This window comes from Schistocerca cancellata, chromosome 1 (genome assembly GCF_023864275.1).
Source record: "Schistocerca cancellata isolate TAMUIC-IGC-003103 chromosome 1, iqSchCanc2.1, whole genome shotgun sequence".
Classification (NCBI taxonomy): domain Eukaryota; kingdom Metazoa; phylum Arthropoda; class Insecta; order Orthoptera; family Acrididae; genus Schistocerca; species Schistocerca cancellata.
Genome location: NC_064626.1, coordinates 611,418,263 through 611,440,004, shown reverse-complemented (window position 1 = coordinate 611,440,004; position 21,742 = coordinate 611,418,263). Strand labels below are relative to the sequence as shown.

The following is a 21,742-nucleotide window of genomic DNA, read 5'->3' as shown; positions in this document are numbered from 1 at the left end:
TAGGTGTGGAGGATGGTAGAGGGGTGCAACCCCCACAGCCGGCCAGAGAGGAATTTGAGGAGTCGGAGGCGGTTGTGGGCTTTGGATTGGATGGAGCGGAGATGAGGGATCCAGGTGAGGTGACAGTCAATGGTGAGGCCAAGGTAGGTGAGGGTGGGGGTGAGGCGGACAGGACGTGCACAGACATTAAGGGAGAAATCCAGGAACCGGAAGGAGCGAGTGTTACGACCGACGATGATTGCTTGGGGCATGGAAGGATTGAGTTTTAGGAGCCACTGGTTACACCATGCAGCAAAAAGGTCAAGGTGATTCTGGAGAAGGCGTGGCGCAAGGTCTGTGCTCCCGTTATATCTTGTGGCCATAGAGGGAGCTGCAGGCAAGCCGGAGATAACGCCATGAACCTCCGGCTGCCGCGACGTGAAGCTAGGGCCGACCACCGCGCATGTGCGGCTGGGCTGAGCGACGACAGGGCGCGCGTGATTCGGTTAGCTCCGCGGACATAGCAATTTCCGTTCCCCTCTTGGACAGGATGGGGGAGGGAAGGGTATCGCTGGCAGCTGCCATGATTTCGTTCTTTAGCCTTCTATTAAATCAATCAAATACAAAAAATTCATTAAAATACATTTATGAGAAGAGAAATATTATTTTAGTCGCAAGGACATGGTGATGTGATTGGTCTTGAGACTTGTAAGGAATATGGCACTGTGGTCTTCGGAAGCATTTGCACGTAGTGGATGCTTGCACTGGTCATCAGCGGTATAATCATTTTAGTAGCAGAAGACATCTGCCCAACAGCCAAATGTTTCGTGTCTATAAAAGTTTTCGAGGTGTGGCAATGCGATAAAATCTTCATGGGTTTGTTGTCGCGTAACATCACAGTGTGAGCGCTCACACCGAGGTTTTGTGGGGCAGCAAAGCCGTGAAGACTTTGTTGCAGCAACAATATTTCTTTGAACTGTGTGCATAGGTCGATTTTGTCCACAGACTGGTTTCGGAAATTTATATTTAAATTAAGAATGCGGTGCAAGATGAATGAGACAAGCGAAATACTCTCAGACTTCAAGGAGAAAGTAAGAACGCCAATGCCAAACAAAGCAAGTGCTGATAGATGTGAATATTATCGAACTATCTGTTTAAAAATTCATGGTTGCAAAATATCAACACGAATTCTATACAGAAGAATGCAAAAATTTGTACAAGCTGATCTCGGGGAAGATCAGTTTCGATTCCAGAAGAATGTAAGACTTATTTTAGAAGATAGATTAGGGCAAGGCAAATCTACGTTTTAGCGTTTGTAGACTTAGAAAAGCTTTACAGTGTTGACTTGAATAATCTCTTTGAAATTCTGAAGGTAGGAGAGGTAAGATACAGATAGCAAAGGCTATTTACAACTTGTACAGAAACGAGATGGCAGTTTTAAGATTCGAGAGGCTTGAAAGGAAAGCAGTGAATGAGACATGATTGCAGCCTATCTCCGACGTTACTTAATCTGTATATTGAGTAAGTAGCAAAGGAAACCAAGGAAAATTTGGAGAAAGAATTCAGGACTTGAAAAGCACATGAACAGAATGTACACTGTCTTGAAAGGAGGACATAACACGAAAATCCAAAAAATCAGAACAAAGGTACTGGAATGTAGTCGAATTAAATCAGGGGATAGTGAGGGAATCAGCCTAGGAAACGAAATGCTAAAAGCAGTAGCAAAATAACTGATGGTGGTCGAAGCAGAGAGGATATAAAATATATACTTGCAATGACAACAAGGCATTTCTTAAGAAGAGAAATTTGTTAACGTCGAGTGCAGATTAAGTGTTAGGAAGTATTTTCTGAAGATATTTGTCTGCAGTTATATGGAAGTGAAACGTGATTGATAAACAGTTTAAACAAGAAGGGACCGGGAGCTTTTGAAATGTTGTGCTACAGAAACACGGTGAAGATGAGATGGGTAGAGCACGTAAATACACTCCTGGAAATTGAAATAAGAACACCGTGAATTCATTGTCCCAGGAAGGGGAAACTTTATTGACACATTCCTGGGGTCAGATACGTCACATGATCACACTGACAGAACCACAGGCACATAGACACAGGCAACAGAGCATGCACAATGTCGGCACTAGTACAGTGTATATCCACCTTTCGCAGCAATGCAGGCTGCTATTCTCCCATGGAGACGATCGTAGAGATGCTGGATGTAGTCCTGTGGAACGGCTTGCCATGCCATTTCCACCTGGCGCCTCAGTTGGACCAGCGTTCGTGCTGGACGTGCAGACCGCGTGAGACAACGCTTCATCCAGTCCCAAACATGCTCAATGGGGGACAGATCCGGAGATCTTGCTGGCCAGGGTAGTTGACTTACACCTTCTAGAGCACGTTGGGTGGCACGGGATACGTGCGGACGTGCATTGTCCTGTTGGAACAGCAAGTTCCCTTGCCGGTCTAGGAATGGTAGAACGATGGGTTCGATGACGGTTTGGATGTACCGTGCACTATTCAGTGTCCCCTCGACGATCACCAGTGGTGTACGGCCAGTGTAGGAGATCGCTCCCCACACCATGATGCCGGGTGTTGGCCCTGTGTGCCTCGGTCGTATGCAGTCCTGATTGTGGCGCTCACCTGCACGGCGCCAAACACGCATACGACCATCATTGGCACCAAGGCAGAAGCGACTCTCATCGCTGAAGACGACACGTCTCCATTCGTCCCTCCATTCACGCCTGTCGCGACGCCACTGGAGGCGGGCTGCACAATGTTGGGGCGTGAGCGGAAAACGGCCTAACGGTGTGCGGCACCGTAGCCCAGCTTCATGGAGACGGTTGCGAATGGTCCTCGCCGATACCCCAGGAGCAACAGTGTCCCTAATTTGCTGGGAAGTGGCGGTGCGGTCCCCTACGGCACTGCGTAGGATCCTACGGTCTTGGCGTGCATCCGTGCGTCGCTGCGGTCCGGTCCCAGGTCGACGGGCACGTGCACCTTCCGCCGACCACTGGCGACAATATCGATGTACTGTGGAGACCTCACGCCCCACGTGTTGAGCAATTCGGCGGTACGTCCACCCGGCCTCCCGCATGCCCACTATACGCCCTCGCTCAAAGTCCGTCAACTGCACATACGGTTCACGTCCACGCTGTCGCGGCATGCTACCAGTGTTAAAGACTGCGATGGAGCTCCGTATGCCTCGGCAAACTGGCTGACACTGACGGCGGCGGTGCACAAATGCTGCGCAGCTAGCGCCATTCGACGGCCAACACCGCGGTTCCTGGTGTGTCCGCTGTGCCGTGCGTGTGATCATTGCTTGTACAGCCCTCTCGCAGTGTCCGGAGCAAGTATGGTGGGTCTGACACACCGGTGTCAATGTGTTCTTTTTTCCATTTCCAGGAGTGTAGTAAGGAGTACTGAACAGAATTGGGGAGAAAAGAAATTTTTGGCACAACTTGAGTACAGAATGGATCAGTTGATAAGACACTCTCTGATACATCAAGGAATCACCAGTTTTGTAGTTGGGGGAGGGGGGGGGGGCGGAGTGTGGAAGGTAAAAATTATAGAGGGAGACCAAGAGAAAAATAAGTAAGTTCAAAAAGATGTAGGTTGCAGTAGTTGTTCGGAGATAAAGAGGCTTTCACAGGATAGAGTAGCATCAAACCAGTCTTCGGTCTGAAGACCACGATAACAATAACAATGGAAAAACTGCTCTTTTGTAAATAACTAAAGATAAAACATATACATAATTTTCTTTTTAACAACATTTTCCTATTATTGTTGAATAAACGTATGAGTCACAGGTAAAGTACTTGAAATGTATCTTAAATTTGGTAATGATATGAGAAATATTGTGGGATAATTCTTTGGCTGATCGAGAAATGGACAGTAGACTTGTATAAAGATGCGATTCAAGAGAAGCAACGGAGGTGGTAAGAGCTGTATAATTCAGGGAAAGGGTGGATAGGATTCTTGACATGGAGAAAGAAAGAAGCAGGGTAGCTTATAACTAACAGCTGGCGTAAATGTCAAGAATGATCTCAGTGGGGAATTGTGTTGAAATTACCCTGGAGTAAGGGAGGACGTGGTGACACAGGCGTACCAGCAAGACATGGTTCTCAAGGATGTAGCATACAGTAGTACGTTGGGTTTCGATTTTTCGTAAAAAATAGGACTACTGACGAAGGTATTCCACTTGCCTGAAGTGACTTGGGAACCTTATCGGCTGATACAGGATAGAGGTGGGGAGCGGAAAGCAGGGGACAGTGCAGGGCGCTCAAGGGTTTGGAGCAGATGGGAAAAGCTTATGAGTGATATACACAAATGCAACACCTGCATAGCGCAGACAGAATGGATGAGCTCATTGTAGGTGTGATAGTTCCTACATCTGGCTGGATAATAGTTTTAGTCTACAGTCGTTTTTCTTTTGGAAGGTGGGGATTCTCAGTTGCCTTTTGGTGGAGTATTAATTCAAGCTATTTCATTGTTTTAATTAGGTGAATTCGACGTTTGTAGACTGTAAGGTAGAGGTCTAAAGGACAGGTAACAACCCTAAAACGGATAAAAGTTATATAATCTAGTGAGTGGATGGTAGTGCACGTGAGCATGATATGCTTATCTTCTGATAACATTTTGAAGAATAATAAGCAATAATCAGTAATACAATCGGTATATATAAAATATACCAAATAGCCTTGGAAGCAACACGGTACTTAATCCACTGTCATTATTATGAAACTTTTGGTCATTTTCTATATATGACCTTGTGTGCTTTTCACAAAGCCTTGCCAAGATGGAACTTGTTTGTAAGAATTCATATCAACTCCCGCACTATTGTTTACAAACTTCGAAGATTTTTAAAGTTTGTAAAAAAAATTATTTTTATTTTAGGTGTTTCAAGAAGGTTTACTGGCCGAAATCGCCAGTAACAGCAATTGATAGAAACTTACAAAGTCAGACACGTAGTGAACAATGTTATCTTTTGATGTTAATGACTTTTGTGTCTCACTGTAATGCCCTGCCATAGCAGAGATAAAGAAGTCTATCTAGATGCACATTTAAAGATGCAGAGCAAGTATATCTATCGCTGAGTAATCGTCTTGAGGCCGAAAGCAAGCTGTGTAAGAATACCACATAATACTTGATAAATAAGAAAATGTCGTATAACCAGGGCCTCCCATCGGATAGACCGTTCGCCGGATGCAAGTCTTTCGATATGACGCCACTGCGGCGACTTGCGCGTTGATGGCGATGAAATGATGATGATTACGACAACACAACTCCCAGTCCCTGAGCGGAGAAAATCTCCGAGTCCCGGGAATCGAACCCGTGTCCTTAGGATTGACATTCTGTCGCACTGACAACTCAACTACCAGGAGCGGACAATACTGGACAGATCACAAGACTGTGAAGGTGGAGATGTTTTAATTACAATCACCATATTTTAGGTTAAGACTATGGCTTCACAAATTAAATGAAAAGTAGAACAGATTGCCCAAAGTCATTACTATTATTTACTTATTCCACCTCGCATTTCGAGTGCTTTACCTAAGAAGTTGAATACATGGAACAGAGTTTCCGTCAGGGATTTTTTCAGTCAGGACGAAAGCATCAAATGAATGAACAGCCAGCTGTATGAGTAACTGTTGCTATAAATGTTTTGTGCATTAAAATTCCAGAGAGCAAGATGAGCCAAGAAATGTGTTACTTCCTCCCACAATCTTCTTTCTCGGTGACCACTTCTGCAGAAAGAGAAATCGGACTTACACGAAGATGCATCGTTAGTCGCTCTTCCGCATCGTCGAAAAGAAGTGGTCAGTGTGTGGAGATTAGAACTGGTTAAGTTAAACACTGTATAGCGATTCCTATATTTCCAGAATATAAATGTACATATTAGGCAAGATTACGAGAAATAAAGAAAGAAAGTCACGCAGGCATAAATATAAGCTGTGTTTTGTTGAAAAAAGTTGATTATTCTCGAATGAGCTTTTAAACACAGTGCTCAAGCTAGATATGTACCTTTAATATGTGATTACAAGGTGTCGCCTGTGTAAGAGACTGTGCTTAAGTACAAGGGCGCGATCTTTTAAGCACGCCAGTGACGTAGCCAATAAATTAAAGAATATGTATAGAACGCTACAGTGAAAGCTGGAAAAGAAAGCAAGGAAAGATGCAAGTGCAGACTGACTTTCCAATAGAGAGAATTGTAAAAAATTAAAACTATAACTGAAACGTTTCAGCGAATATAACGAGAAAGGGAAAGGCCGCATCGAATTAATATCAGAGAACCAAATTTGCTAGCGATTCAGAAATACACTGAAGGAACTGGAATGTCTTACACCGTGGATACACTCCCTTAACACTACCGAACTGTTACACCAGAATTTCCATTTCTGTGAAGTATGTCAATTACTGTTTCGTCCTTAAGCGAGCTTATTTTCAGCATAGAAAAAAGTCCATGGTTACAGGTGAAGAGTGATGAGTGTACGTGATGGCTGACAGGATGTGACTTAACGTCCCTGGGACTGCGCAGGTGGAGGTCGCAACACAGCCTACCCATAGGACGCGATCGTGCAGCTTATCGTCACAGTTCAGACTTCGAGAAACGTCGAATCATTGGCGTGAAGAACACGGGTGCACCATACCGATAGATCGCACAGGGATTCTGCTTCAGTGCAGTGAATGCACAACGACTGGTGACGAGGTGGACTCAGGAGAACTTTGTGGCGAAGAGAGTAGGTACCGTATGTGTTCCTCCAGAACAGCTACACCACTAGAAGATCGTAGAACTGTTCGACTGGCTTGGGTGAATGACGGATGACAACAGCTGGAATCAGGGCAGAGGTTACAGGCAGTGTGCCCACAACTAACCGTCGGGAACAGATTTCTGGGAGCTGGTCTGAAATCTCGAGTTACCATCTGTCTTTTACGGCTGATTCCATACAGCACACAACAGACACCTCACGGTGTACAGCCAGAGTCAAATGGAAGATTGCTTGACAACACAGAATGCTACTCAGTCTTGATTAACTGACATAACAGATGTATCAGGCATGGCAAGGAATTTCTCAAGATCACATTCGGAGACTGAGTGTATGTAAGAGTGTATCCGTGCCTAGAAAGGAGGGGTAGGGACGGTTCACATCTCGCACTGATGATGATGATAATGATGGAAATTAGTTTCGAATGGCATGAAAGTTTATTTTATACCTCTTATGTTTTGAACAAAAAACTGGTCAGGAGACAGTAGGACTTTGCGCTGTGAGTATTCCATACAAACTTAATTATGTATATACACAGTACATCCATCCCAGAAGTCGAGAATCTCGACAAGTTTTGCTTGTTATCGACATTAATACTGGCGAGGTATTGGTCCTGGGAATGCCTAGACTTGCCAGAATGTTTTGACTTTTACGTCGGATAACGAACAATAAAAGAAATATTTCTTCGTGTGATATAGTTTAAAATTAACAATTTTCTGATTTGTTTTCCTTTTATTGCACTGTGAAACCCAGCTTCTTGCTAAATTTCATGGCTTCAGGTCAACGACAATTACCCTCTAGGTTTTGATGAGTGAGTATGCGAGTATTAAAATATATGACATAAATGGCCTTGTTTTTCGATCACGTTGACACACAAGCTTAAATTTTTATACTGCCAAGGGGCATTAATTTAAACCCGTTCCTGGTAAAAAGGGGTCTCAACACATGGACAGACAGAGAGTCGGACAACAAATGACACAGAAATATTTTTTTCCTGCGATATAATTACAGATTAACAGTTCTTGGATTTTTTTCCTTTACTGGTGCTGGGAAACCTTGGTTCTTGCTAAGTTTCTAGGCTCTAGGCCAACGGAAAGTACGATGTAGTTTTTGATGAGCGAATTTGCAAGGATCAAAATACGTCACATAAATGGCCGTACCTTTTGATTACATCGACTTAGCTTACATTCATGGCACCGCCAAGGAGCCATTTATGTTAGTAAGTGGCATAAATTTCAGCGAATTTGCAAGGATCAAAATACGTCACATAAATGGCCGTACCTTTTGATTACATCGACTTAGCTTACATTCATGGCACCGCCAAGGAGCCATTTATGTTAGTAAGTGGCATAAATTTCAGTTTGGTACGTCTAAACCGTTCCTCATGGAAAGCGATTTTAACAGACAGACGGACGGGCAGACAGACAGTTGGAAAACAAACGACAAAAAAAATTTTCGTGTGATATACTTACAAATTAAAGAAAGCAGGTGTGGACAGATGTGAAAATTACCGAACAATCAGTTTAATAAGCCACAGCTGCAAAATACTAACACGAATTCTTTACAGACGAATGGAAAAACTAGTAGAAGCCGACCTCGGGGAAGATCAGTTTGGATTCCGTAGAAATACTGGAACACGTGAGGCAATACTGACCTTACGACTTATCTTAGAAGAAAGATTAAGGAAAGGCAAACCTACGTTCCTAGCATTTATAGACTTAGAGAAAGCTTTTGACAGTGTTGACTGGAATACTCTCTTTCAAGTTCTAAAGGTGGCAGGGGTAAAATACAGGGAGCGAAAGGCTATTTACAATTTGTATAGAAACCAGATGGCAGTTATAAGAGTCGAGGGGCATGAAAGAGAAGCAGTGGTTGGGAAGGGAGTAAGACAGGGTTGTAGCCTCTCCCCGATGCTATTCAATCTGTATATTGAGCAAGCAGTAAAGGAAACAAAAGAAAAATTCGGAGTAGGTATTAAAATCCATGGAGAAGAAATAAAAACGTTGAGGTTCGCCGATGACATTGTAATTCTGTCAGAGACAGCAAAGGACTTGGAAGAGCAGTTGAACGGAATGGATAGTGTCTTGAAGGGAGGATATAAGATGAACATCAACAAAAGCAAAACGAGGATAATGGAATGTAGTCGAATTAAGTCGGGTGATGTTGAGGGTATTAGATTAGGAAATGAGACACTTAAAGTAGTAAAGGAGTTTTGCTATTTGGGGAGTAAAATAACTGATGATGGTCGAAGTAGAGAGGATATAAAATGTAGATTGGCAATGGCAAGGAAAGCGTTTCTGAAGAAGAGAAATTTGTTAACATCGAGTATAGATTTAAGTGTCAGGAAGTCGTTTCTGAAAGTATTTGTATGGAGTGTAGCCATGTATGGAAGTGAAACATGGACGATAAATAGTGTGGACAAGAAGAGAATAGAAGCTTTCGAAATGTGGTGCTACAGAAGAATGCTGAAGATTAGATGGGTAGATCACATAACTAATGAGGAAGTATTGAATAGGATTGGGGAGAAGAGAAGTTTGTGGCACAACTTGACCAGAAGAAGGGATCGGTTGGTAGGACATGTTCTGAGGCATCAAGGGATCACCAATTTAGTATTGGAGGGCAGCGTGGAGGGTAAAAATCGTAGGGGGAGACCAAGAGATGAATACACTAAGCAGATTCAGAAAGATGTAGGTTGCAGTAGGTACTGGGAGATGGAGAAGCTTGCACAGGATAGAGTAGCATGGAGAGCTGTATCAAGCCAGTCTCAGGACTGAAGACCACAACAACAACAACAACAACTTACAAATTAACAATTTTCGGATTTTTTCCTTTATTTACAGTGTAAGACCTTGATTCTTGCCAAATTCCATACACTTAGGTCAACGGGAAGTACATTAAGAAATAAAAAATAAACTTTTGAAGGCCTTTATGATGTTGACAAAATTCATGCGACCGGAATACGGGATAGGTAATAAGAACAACAACTCACAGCCAATACAATGATGACGTGTGGCTGACATTTTCAAATGAATAGCTAAGGAAAATACTGAAACCAGAAAACATAACATCATACCGCGATGAATAAGTACAGGATCTTAGACACCTCAAAGATGATGAGATAATCTTCTGGTTTAGTGCTCAAATTCAAGCTTAAAGCCTTAGAGAACAGTACCTGCTGCGGGCGGTAATGCGGCCGCCTCTGTCTGCTGGAGGGTGGCCAGCGCCACCACCACAAGGGCACACAGCTGGACGTCACGACCCAGGCTCCACATGATCTCAACCTACCCTTTGGCAGCCGCTAGTGTCCTTTATAGCAAATCTCTCTTATCTTCCACGGCAGCCGTTATCGAAGCAATCTGTTACTCTCATACTTCTCAAGTACATCGGAAAATGTCACGTACGTATGCAAAGTCTTCGTAATCAAAATTTCAAGTGGCTGCACTTCAGCGTATTTAATTAAGCGGCACTGTACGAAATCTTACGTTGTTTCGATATTTGTCCTTCGGCTAGTAGACACGATATTCTTGCGCGTTCCTAAATCTGCATCTGTAAAGCACTACATTCCATTGCCGGCCGGCGTGGCCGAGCGGTTCTAGGCGCTACAGTCTGCAACCACGCGACCGCTACGGTCGCAGGTTCGAATCCTGCCTCAGGCATTGATGTGTGTGATGTCCTTAGGTTAGTTAGGTTTAAGTATTTCTAATTTCTAGGGGTCTGATGACCTTAGAAGTTTAGTCCCATAGTGCTCAGGGCCATTTGAACCATTTTTGAACTACATTCCACTCAGTTGGTTGTAGAGCTCTGAACCCCTGACGGTAATTAGAGAAAAAGGGAATCCGGTTAACCGGACGATTTACACTTCTCCACCGAGATATCAGTGAGTTACGAGGATAAGTAGAGAGTATCTAGACTTCGCTACTCGTTTCTCTCGAAATGGTTCAACAGAGTTTCGGTCAACATTTTTTTCGTTGATTACATCTCATCCCGGCAGTTCTGAAATTCAGGCACAGTACAAATTTACAATGTGTTTTCCACACACCAATTTCTTTAGCCGCAGAAGAACGTGAAAAGCAAATGGTGTCAATTAAGATGAATAGAGTAGATGTTCCTAGAGTACGCGCTTCAAATACTTAAGGACTGCTAAAATACACTCCTGGAAATTGAAATAAGAACACCGTGAATTCATTGTCCCAGGAAGGGGAAACTTTATTGACACATTCCTGGGGTCAGATACATCACATGATCACACTGACAGAACCACAGGCACATAGACACAGGCAACAGAGCATGCACAATATCGGCACTAGTACAGTGTATATCCACCTTTTGCAGCAATGCAGGCTGCTATTCTCCCATGGAGACGATCGTAGAGATGCTGGATGTAGTCCTGTGGAACGGCTTGCCATGCCATTTCCACCTGGCGCCTCAGTTGGACCAGCGTTCGTGCTGGACGTGCAGACCGCGTGAGACGACGCTTCATCCAGTCCCAAACATGCTCAATGGGGGACAGATCCGGAGATCTTGCTGGCCAGGGTAGTTGACTTACACCTTCTAGAGCACGTTGGGTGGCACGGGATACATGCGGACGTGCATTGTCCTGTTGGAACAGCAAGTTCCCTTGCCGGTCTAGGAATGGTAGAACGATGGGTTCGATGACGGTTTGGATGTACCGTGCACTATTCAGTGTCCCCTCGACGATCACCAGTGGTGTACGGCCAGTGTAGGAGATCGCTCCCCACACCATGATGCCGGGTGTTGGCCCTGTGTGCCTCGGTCGTATGCAGTCCTGATTGTGGCGCTCACGTGCACGGCGCCAAACACGCATACGACCATCATTGGCACCAAGGCAGAAGCGACTCTCATCGCTGAAGACGACACGTCTCCATTCGTCCCTCCATTCACGCCTGTCGCGACACCACTGGAGGCGGGCTGCACGATGTTGGGGCGTGAGCGGAAGACGGCCTAACGGTGTGTGGGACCATAGCCCAGCTTCATGGAGACGGTTGCGAATGGTCCTCGCCGATACCCCAGGAGCAACAGTGTCCCTAATTTGATGGGAAGTGGCGGTGCGGTCCCCTACGGCACTGCGTAGGATCCTACGGTCTTGGCGTGCATCCGTGCGTCGCTGCGGTCCGGTCCCAGGTCGACGGGCACGTGCACCTTCCGCCGACCACTGGCGACAACATCGATGTACTGTGGAGACCTCACGCCCCACGTGTTGAGCAATTCGGCGGTACGTCCACCCGGCCTCCCGCATGCCCACTATACGCCCTCGCTCAAAGTCCGTCAACTGCACATACGGTTCACGTCCACGCTGTCGCGGCATGCTACCAGTGTTAAAGACTGCGATGGAGCTCCGTATGCCACGGCAAACTGGCTGACACTGACGGCGGCGGTGCACAAATGCTGCGCAGCTAGCGCCATTCGACGGCCAACACCGCGGTTCCTGGTGTGTCCGCTGTGCCGTGCGTGTGATCATTGCTTGTACAGCCCTCTCGCAGTGTCCGGAGCAAGTATGATGGGTCTGACACACCGGTGTCAATGTGTTCTTTTTTCCATTTCCAGGAGTGTATGTTTGTCATTAAGTGCCCTGGAGCGTGGACTTTCTTTGCCAAATGCACCCTACTTTCACACGTTTTCTTAGGCAAGTTATTTCGTAGTAAAAAAAAGGTATTTCTTTTAAATAATTTCAGACATTGACGAATTGTTTTTCGCATTTATTTGTCCAGCATTCAACGAATACGCCCAAACTCTCTCGGTTTTTGCCTGAAGGAGGGACATACACCGACGAGCATAAACAGTATGACCGTCTGCTCAAGTCGCGTTGGTCCGCCTTTGGAACTCAGAGCAGCAGCCGTTCTGTGTGACATGTATTCGATAAGTCTCTGGAACCAAACTCTTGCCCGCCGCTGCCCATGGCTGCCCAAAAGCGGGTCAAGTTGTTCTCGAAACAGTTTTGGTTAACAGACTACCCTCTGTTGTTGCACTTGGCCACACTCCACCTCGGTGTTAGCGCTCTAAACAAATATGAGCGCCCTCAGCGACACAGGAACACAAGAGATGCTTTGAAGCTGTCTGCTACTTGCGGCGAGAATTCGACTGTGCCGTCAATTGTTGATTCATGGACAGGTGTTAAGAAACGCTTTATTTCCATGTTAGGTCTCAGTTTCTACAACTATTCAACTCATTAATCATCGAAAACACCCAGGAAAAGAATGTATCAGCACAGCACTGATGGACAGCAGAATAATTTCAGTGTACATTTTTAACTTTTTAAAAAGTTCTACTAGGCGATCTCAGATCTCAGAGCAGAGTAGACTAGCACTAGCTGATGTGCCGAATGGTGTCGACTATGCACGGACCTTGGAGCGAAGCAGGCGGAAACGTAAGTATTGCTGTACTACACAACAAGATACTGTGAGGTAATGCTACGTACCTTCACTACCCAAGCACCACTGCAAAATCAAATGAAGGCAGAGAGAACTGATCTCAGCCGCCACAGTGAGGCAAGTAGCACTGACGGTTCCGATAAATGAGGGCAAGTGCGCTCAGACAATCAGAGCCACCAGGTCATACCGCGGGCTCGGTCCTTTAATAGCGAGGCCTTAAGAGTTCAAGAACAAGTTCTGTCATGCTGCCATTGCATGCGTATCACTAGAACCACAGGGAATGATAGTCTATTGAGTTTCAGTAAAATCACAACAAGCTGATCGATCATGGTCAACTGCCACCTGCTTGCTGCCTTCAACACAGAGATGCAGCCAACCTGCATATCATAGCCGTGATCTGCCGCCAGCCGCGGTGGCCGTGCGGTTCTAGGCGCTTCAGTCCGGAACCGCGTGGCTGCTACGGTCGCAGGTTCGAATCCTGCCTCGGGCATGGATGTGTGTGATGTGCAGCATCTCTACTATCGTCTCCATGGGAGAATAGCAGCCTGCATTGCTGCGAAAGGTGGATATACACTGTACTAGTGCCGACATTGTGCATGCTCTGTTGCCTGTGTCTATGTGTCTGTGGTTCTGTCAGTGTGATCATGTGATGTATCTGACCCCAGGAATGTGTCAATAAAGTTTCCCCTTCCTGGGACAATGAATTCACGGTGTTCTTATTTCAATTTCCAGGAGTATATATTATTGCAGCTCATGTAGCATAAACACTGCGAAATACTGCAATAAGAAAATTCATTTGCGCATGAAGTAAGGAACTTACTGATTCGGTTTGATGACTGTTCTTGAAAATAAAAAAAATACCGTCGGTTCTACGTTTACTCAGAGAGAATCGAACAGAGCATTTATGTAGGACAGATATGCTAGTACAGTTTCAAAATTGTTGAAACATAGATATAACCGATATATTTAACCGAAAAATCTTACTACACAATGGTAAATATTCAGTATGCAGCAATTTTGTCTGAAAGACGCATACGTTATAGGGACTAAAACGTTATGAGACTTGTTGTTTTGTGAGCATTTGGTTATGAAAACTATGTAAGTTGTACACTTGATTTCAATCTTGAATTGAATGTGAATCATTACAGAATCTTACCGCCTCTTGTTCACTCTGCACAACATCAGTGGATGGGAGAGTGGTAAATGTACACCATGTATTCTCTATTACATCTTCTAACGTATCTTGCGGTCTATAAGAACAGAAGTAAATTATTCAACGCGGTAGTTCGTTGAAAGTAAAACTAGAAGCGTAGAAGGAGAACAATAACTCAGTGATTGTGGGCTATAAAGTGTTGGAAGATGACAAGAAATGGCGAAAAACGTCGTAGCACCCACACTGTAAAAGAAGACAAATGGGTGTGGCGTGCCGCACGAAGTTTTGCACGAATGAAGATATACTGCACGTGACGTCAGAAAGTGGCCTAATTTTCAGCTGCCCTACCGCATCCAGAGCCGCCAATCACCGGGCAGCCGGCAGAGTACGTCTGCCTCCGGTCGCACTATAGTGAGCAGCGCAGCTTGCCGAAGTGGCCGTGCGGTTAAAGGCGCTGCAGTCTGGAACCGCAAGACCGTTACGGTCGCAGGTTCGAATCCTGCCTCGGGCATGGATGTTTGTGATGTCCTTAGGTTAGTTAGGTTTAACTAGTTCTAAGTTCTAGGGGACTAATGGCCTCAGCAGTTGAGTCCCGTAGTGCTCAGAGCCATTTGAACCATTTTTTTCAGCAGCGCAGCACCGCGATTGCGCCTCAAGACCGTGCAGTCACCATCCCTCAGCGGCGATACTCTTCCATACATTGTGGTTCTCACCAACACTTTGATAAAGTCTGGCTACTTAGAAGGCGCTTCCTTTCTCGTGCATCTCTCTCTCTGTCTCTCAGCGTCTACTGAATCCAATTACAAATATCGTGAGTCAGTGTGACAATGAGACATAAATTTGTCTTATTGCAAACAAAGAAATTTGAAAAGAAGTCCGTACTGATGCACTGAGGGAATTCAATGAATGATAATAATAATGAGCGTATGGCACTGGTGGCCGGGAGACCCCTCGCGGTGCGGTTCGGCCGCCGCTCCACAAGTTCTTTAACGCTACTACGGCGACTTGCGAGTGAATGAGGATGAAATGATGATGAAAGACACACAACACCCAGTCATCTCGAAACAGAAAAAATCCCTGACCCCGCCGAGAATCGAACACGGGACCCCTTGCGGGGGAAGCTAGAACGCTACCGCAAGATCACGAGCCGCGGGCAGGGAATTAACAGTGTCAAGAGTATGCCGAGAATACCAAATTTCGGGCATTATCTCTCACCATAGATAATGCAGCGGCTGGCGGCCTTCACGTAACGACATACAACAGCGGCATTTGTGGAGTCAGTGCTGACAGACAAGCAACACTGCTTGAAATAACCGCAAAAATCAATATAGGACGCATGACAAACGTGGCGAAATATGGTGTTTGTGGGCTATGGCAGCAGACAACCGACACGAGTGCCTCTGCTAACAGCACAACATCGCCTGCAGCGCCTCTCCTGGGCTCGTGACCATCACGGTTGGACCCCAGACGGCTGGAAAACCGTGGCCTCGTCAGATGAGTCCCCATTTCAGTTGATAAGAGCTGATGGTAGGTTTAGAGTGTGGCACAGACCTCACGAAGCCATGGACGCAAGCTGTCAACAAGTCATTGTGCAAGCTGGTGGTGGTTCCAAAATGGTGTGGGCAATGTTTACATGGAGTGCAATCGATTATTGATGAGAAATGATTATGTTCGGCTACTTGGAGCCCCTTTGTAGCCATTCATGTTCCCAAACAAGAATGGATTTTTTATAGATGACAATGCGCCATGTTACTGGACCACAGTCGTGATTGGTTTGGAGAACATGCTCGACCATTCGAACGAATGACATGGCCACACAGATCGCCCGATATGAATCCCACCCCACATGTGGGACATAATCGAGAGGTCAGTTCGTGCACAAAATCCTATACTGGAAATACTTTCGTAGTTACGGAGACCACAGAGGCAGCATGGCTTAGTATTTGTGAAGGGACTTCCAACAATTTGTTGAGTCCTTGCCACGTCAACTTACTACACTAGGCCGGGAAAAAGAAGAGTCCGACACAACACGACGAGGTATCCCAAGACTTTTTTCATCTAGTGTACAATGCCGCAAATCAACTAGACATTTCCCGATAACATGTAATTGAAGCAGACAGCTTTATTTCTTAAACACATACATTAAAAGGAATTCAATACCTTATCTAGTGTTTGAACGTGCTCTTTGTACCTGAGATCCACCTTCCTATCAATTAGTGCATCGGTATTACTCTTTCTCCGTTGCCCATAATGCCTCTATTGCTTTTACGGCAAAATAATTTGAAGTGTAACTGTCGAATGCTAGTATTCTCCTTTAGCGATGGGTCTCCAAATGTTCGTTTCTTGTGCGCTGACGGAAGGCACCGTTTCTTGTGCGAACGAAGATCGACTTCTCGAAATATACACCTTTGTGAAGTGCAGCTGAAAAAAGAATTTCAACCTCCAATAAACCGCTTTGTTCATATCCGCTCTCAGTGGGTTACAATGGCCTCGTTCAACGTTATCTCTTAGTAGCAGACATTCGAGAGCTTATCCAGAGTCCAGAGGGCGTCATATGCGAACAGGTGCATCCACTACACAAACATATCCTGGGACAATGAGCTCACCCGTTATCTCATACGCTTTAAATGTTGGCGGATTGTCCTCAGAAAAAGGGCATATCCATTCTCAATCCTCATCTTTTCAGAGAGTGCAGACCTTTACTTGTTGCTAGATGGCTATTTAATTCCGATAACTATATTTATTAATAAATCAAAAGTATCGAGAATGAGATTTTCACTCTGCAGCGGAGTGTGCGCTGATATGAAACATCCTGGCAGATTAAAACTATGTGCCCGACCGAGACACGAACTCGGGACCTTTGCCTTTCGCGGGCAAGTGCTCTACCAACTCTTTTTTTTCTTTTTTTCTTGAAATCTCGTTTTGTTCGGTATTGTTCGTTGCATCTGCTCGGTGCGGACGTCGTAAGACATCCGTTAAGTTCGTTGTTGATCGATTAACTCAGTTTTTTTATTACAGAGGGCTGCTAACCCTCTGACCGAACACGCTGAGCTACCGTGTCGGCTACCAACTGAGCTACCGAAGCACGACTCACGCCCGGTACTCACAGCTTTACTTCTGCCAGTATCTCGTCTCCTACCTTCCAAACTTTACAGAAGCTCTCCTGCGAACCTTGCAGAACTAGCAATCCTGAAAGAAAGGATATAGCGGAGACATGGCTTAGCCACAGCCTGGGGTACATCTAAACTTATTTAAATTTTCCCAAATTTCCTCGATCTCATTATTCTGAAAAAGTCATTCTCGAAATACGGAACTCTTCTAACGATCATCGACAATCCGTAGTACGTCTGCTAAAAGTTTACATGGTGTCCTCTAATCGCATGGGAAGCTGTTTTCCAGCTACTAGATCATGTATGGACTGTAATTTCGACCGTTTCGTCTTACGTTCTCGGACAACTCTTTTGGTCGGGCAGCTTGGGAATATCTGTTGTCCACAAGACGACATAAAATTTCTAAATTTTAATCCAAAACCATCAGACAAATTAAACGCATGTACAATCGCAAACGATTAGACGAAAGTGATAATGATTTTAAAGCAAACAACATGAGAAACTTTTATAGGACATTTAAGGAAGAGCTAGCAACCTTCAAGCCACCCACTCTTTGTTTTCGGCGCCCTGATGGAACACTTGAGACGAACACAAAGGCCAACTGTGAAATCCTGAAACAGCATTTCGAGAAGTTACACTACTGTCAACCACCAGCAAACAAACTTGACTTCCATGTTGCGATCCCAAACTAGGATTCAGATCCATCTACGCATGAGGAGATACGAAACATTGTATCACATCTGAAAAACAACAAAGCACCAGTGAAGACGCTGAAATTGCTGAAATGCTCAAAATTGAAGGTGAACTCTTGATTGACAGACTAAAAACTATCATTGCAAATATATGGGAAAGTGGAGTCATACCAGCAGATTGGAAAACTGCTTTGATTCACCCTCTACACAAAAAGGGCGAAAAGACCATTCCCAACGACTATCGAAGCATTTCACTCGTACCAGTCGCTGACAAAGCGCTCTCACGTGCTCTTCTCACCAGATTACAACAACAGACAGAACATATGTTCGGTGAATATCAGGCAGGTTTCCGCCCACATCGATCCCGCGCATAACAGATGTCGAACCTGAAGATGATACCGTAACACAATCAGTCGAACCGCACAGTAGTCAGCTTCGCAGATTTCAAGAAAGCATACGACTCCATTCATCGCACCAGCCCGTTCAATACACTTCGTGAATATGGTGTAGATAACGAAACTACTTCATTAATTGAGCAGACTTTAACAGACACAACCTCAAAAGTAAAATTCATGGAATACGTTTCTGAAACTTTTCAAATTAGGACAGGAGTGAGACAGGGTGATGGGCTGTCTCCACTCCTCTTTAACTTGGTACTGGACAAGATTAACAAGACGTGGGAGAAAGAAATGCCTGGAATAAATGTGGGAACAAAGGACAAACGAATAAACATAAAATACCTTGTTTTTCGTGATGACCTAGCATAATTATGCGGACTGCCGAGGAAGCCAAACATGCCATCGAGAACGTTCATGAGGTTGGTTGCCCTCAAAACCGGACTCCAAATTTCTTACGAGAGAACACAATTCATGGACTCCAAAAGTTCAAATATGAAACCAATTGCATCAAAATATGGTGACATCAAACAATTTAAGTACTTCAAGTACTTGGGTGAAATGATCAGCTACATTGGCAACAAAAAAGTAGCTCGAAAAACACGAGCAGAAAAATACACTCCCGGAAATTGAAATAAGAACACCGTGAATTCATTGTCCCAGGAAGGGGAAACTTTATTGACACATTCCTGGGGTCAGATACATCACATGATCACACTGACAGAACCACAGGCACATAGACACAGGCAGCAGAGCATGCACAATGTCGGCACTAGTACAGTGTATATCCACCTTTCGCAGCAATGCAGGCTGCTATTCTCCCATGGAGACGATCGTAGAGATGCTGAATGTGGTCCTGTGGAACGGCTTTCCATGCCATTTCCACCTGGCGCCTCAGTTGGACCAGCGTTCGTGCTGGACGTGCAGACCGCGTGATACGACGCTTCATCCAGTCCCAAACATGCTCAATGGGGGACAGATCCGGAGATCTTGCTGGCCAGGGTAGTTGACTTACACCTTCTAGAGCACGTTGGGTGGCATGGGATACATGCGGACGTGCATTGTCCTGTTGGAACAGCAAGTTCCCTTGCCGGTCTAGGAATGGTAGAACGATGGGTTCGATGACGGTTTGGATGTACCGTGCACTATTCAGTGTCCCCTCGACGATCACCAGTGGTGTACGGCCAGTGTAGGAGATCGCTCCCCACACCATGATGCCGGGTGTTGGCCCTGTGTGCCTCGGTCGTATGCAGTCCTGATTGTGGCGCTCACCTGCACGGCGCCAAACACGCATACGACCATCATTGGCACCAAGGCAGAAGCGACTCTCATCGCTGAAGACGACACGTCTCCATTCGTCCCTCCATTCACGCCTGTCGCGACACCACTGGAGGCGGGCTGCACGATGTTGGGGCGTGAGCGGAAGACGGCCTAACGGTGTGCGGGACCGTAGCCCAGCTTCATGGAGACGGTTGCGAATGGTCCTCGCCGATACCCCAGGAGCAACAGTGTCCCTAATTTGCTGGGAAGTGGCGGTGCGGTCCCCTACGGCACTGCGTAGGATCCTACGGTCTTGGCGTGTATCCGTGCGTCACTGCAGTCTGGTCCCAGGTCGACGGGCACGTGCACCTTCCGCCGACCACTGGCGACAACATCGATGTACTGTGGAGACCTCACGCCCCACGTGTTGAGCAATTCGGCGGTACGTCCACCCGGCCTCCCGCATGCCCACTATACGCCCTCGCTCAAAGTCCGTCAACTGCACATACGGTTCACGTCCACGCTGTCGCGGCATGCTACCAGTGTTAAAGACTGCGATGGAGCTCCGTATGCCACGGCAAACTGGCTGACACTGACGGCGGCGGTGCACAAATGCTGCGCAGCTAGCGCCATTCGACGGCCAACACCGCGGTTCCTGGTGTGTCCGCTGTGCCGTGCGTGTGATCATTGCTTGTACAGCCCTCTCGCAGTGTGCGGAGCAAGTATGGTGGTCTGACACACCGGTGTCAATGTGCTCTTTTTTCCATTTCCAGGAGTGTACAATGACCTTGTAACACCGAAAATTCAGGATGCATGGCACCAGCTACAGATATATAACTTTTTTTGAATTGTATGTAAATATTTGTAATTTAAATGCTTTCTTTTAATAAGTAAAGACATTGCTTCACTGTATGTGTACATTTAGGTAGAAGTCTGTTGGCGTTTCATTGTACACTCCTGGAAATGGAAAAAAGAAGACATTGACACCGGTGTGTCAGACCCATCATACTTGCTCCGGACACTGCGAGAGGGCTGTACAAGCAATGATCACACGCACGGCACAGCGGACACACCAGGAACCGCGGTGTTGGCCGTCGAATGGCGCTAGCTGCGCAGCATTTGTGCACCGCCGCCGTCAGTGTCAGCCAGTTTGCCGTGGCATACGGAGCTCCATCGCAGTCTTTAACACTGGTAGTATGCCGCGACAGCGTGGACGTGAACCGTATGTGCAGTTGACGGACTTTGAGCGAGGGCGTATAGTGGGCATGCGGGAGGCCGGGTCGACGTACCGCCGAATTGCTCAACACGTGGGGCGTGAGGTCTCTACAGTACATCGATGTTGTCGCCAGTGGTCGGCGGAAGGTGCACGTGCCCGTCGACCTGGGACCGGACCGCAGCGACGCACGGATGCACGCCAAGACCGTAGGATCCTACGCAGTGCCGTAGGGGACCGCACCGCCACTTCCCAGCAAATTAGGGACACTGTTGCTCCTGGGGTATCGGCGAGGACCATTCGCAACCGTCTCCATGAAGCTGGGCTACGGTCCCGCACACCGTTAGGCCGTCTTCCGCTCACGCCCCAACATCGTGCAGCCCGCCTCCAGTGGTGTCGCGACAGGCGTGAATGGAGGGACGAATGGAGACGTGTCGTCTTCAGCGATGAGAGTCGCTTCTGCCTTGGTGCCAATGATGGTCGTATGCGTGTTTGGCGCCGTGCAGGTGAGCGCCACAATCAGGAGTGCATACGACCGAGGCACACAGGGCCAACACCCGGCATCATGGTGTGGGGAGCGATCTCCTACACTGGCCGTACACCACTGGTGATCGTCGAGGGGACACTGAATAGTGCACGGTACATCCAAACCGTCATCGAACCCATCGTTCTACCATTCCTAGACCGGCAAGGGAACTTGCTGTTCCAACAGGACAATGCACGTCCGCATGTATCCCGTGTCACCCAACGTGCTCTATCTCCGGATCTGTCCCCCATTGAGCATGTTTGG

The 21,742-nt window shown here is 46.3% G+C and overlaps 1 protein-coding gene across 1 annotated transcript in view; it reads right to left on the bottom strand.

Moving 5' to 3' along the window:
- LOC126161954 (uncharacterized) overlaps positions 1–10,032 on the bottom strand; it is a 45,113-nt gene extending 35,081 nt beyond the window's left edge. Inside the window, exon 1 of the mRNA XM_049918138.1 lies at positions 9,913–10,032. Within this exon, the coding sequence (XP_049774095.1) occupies positions 9,913–10,012 (100 nt within the window). The 5' untranslated portion in view covers positions 10,013–10,032. The remainder of the gene's footprint in view (positions 1–9,912) is intronic.
- Positions 10,033–21,742: the final 11,710 nt, after the last annotated feature.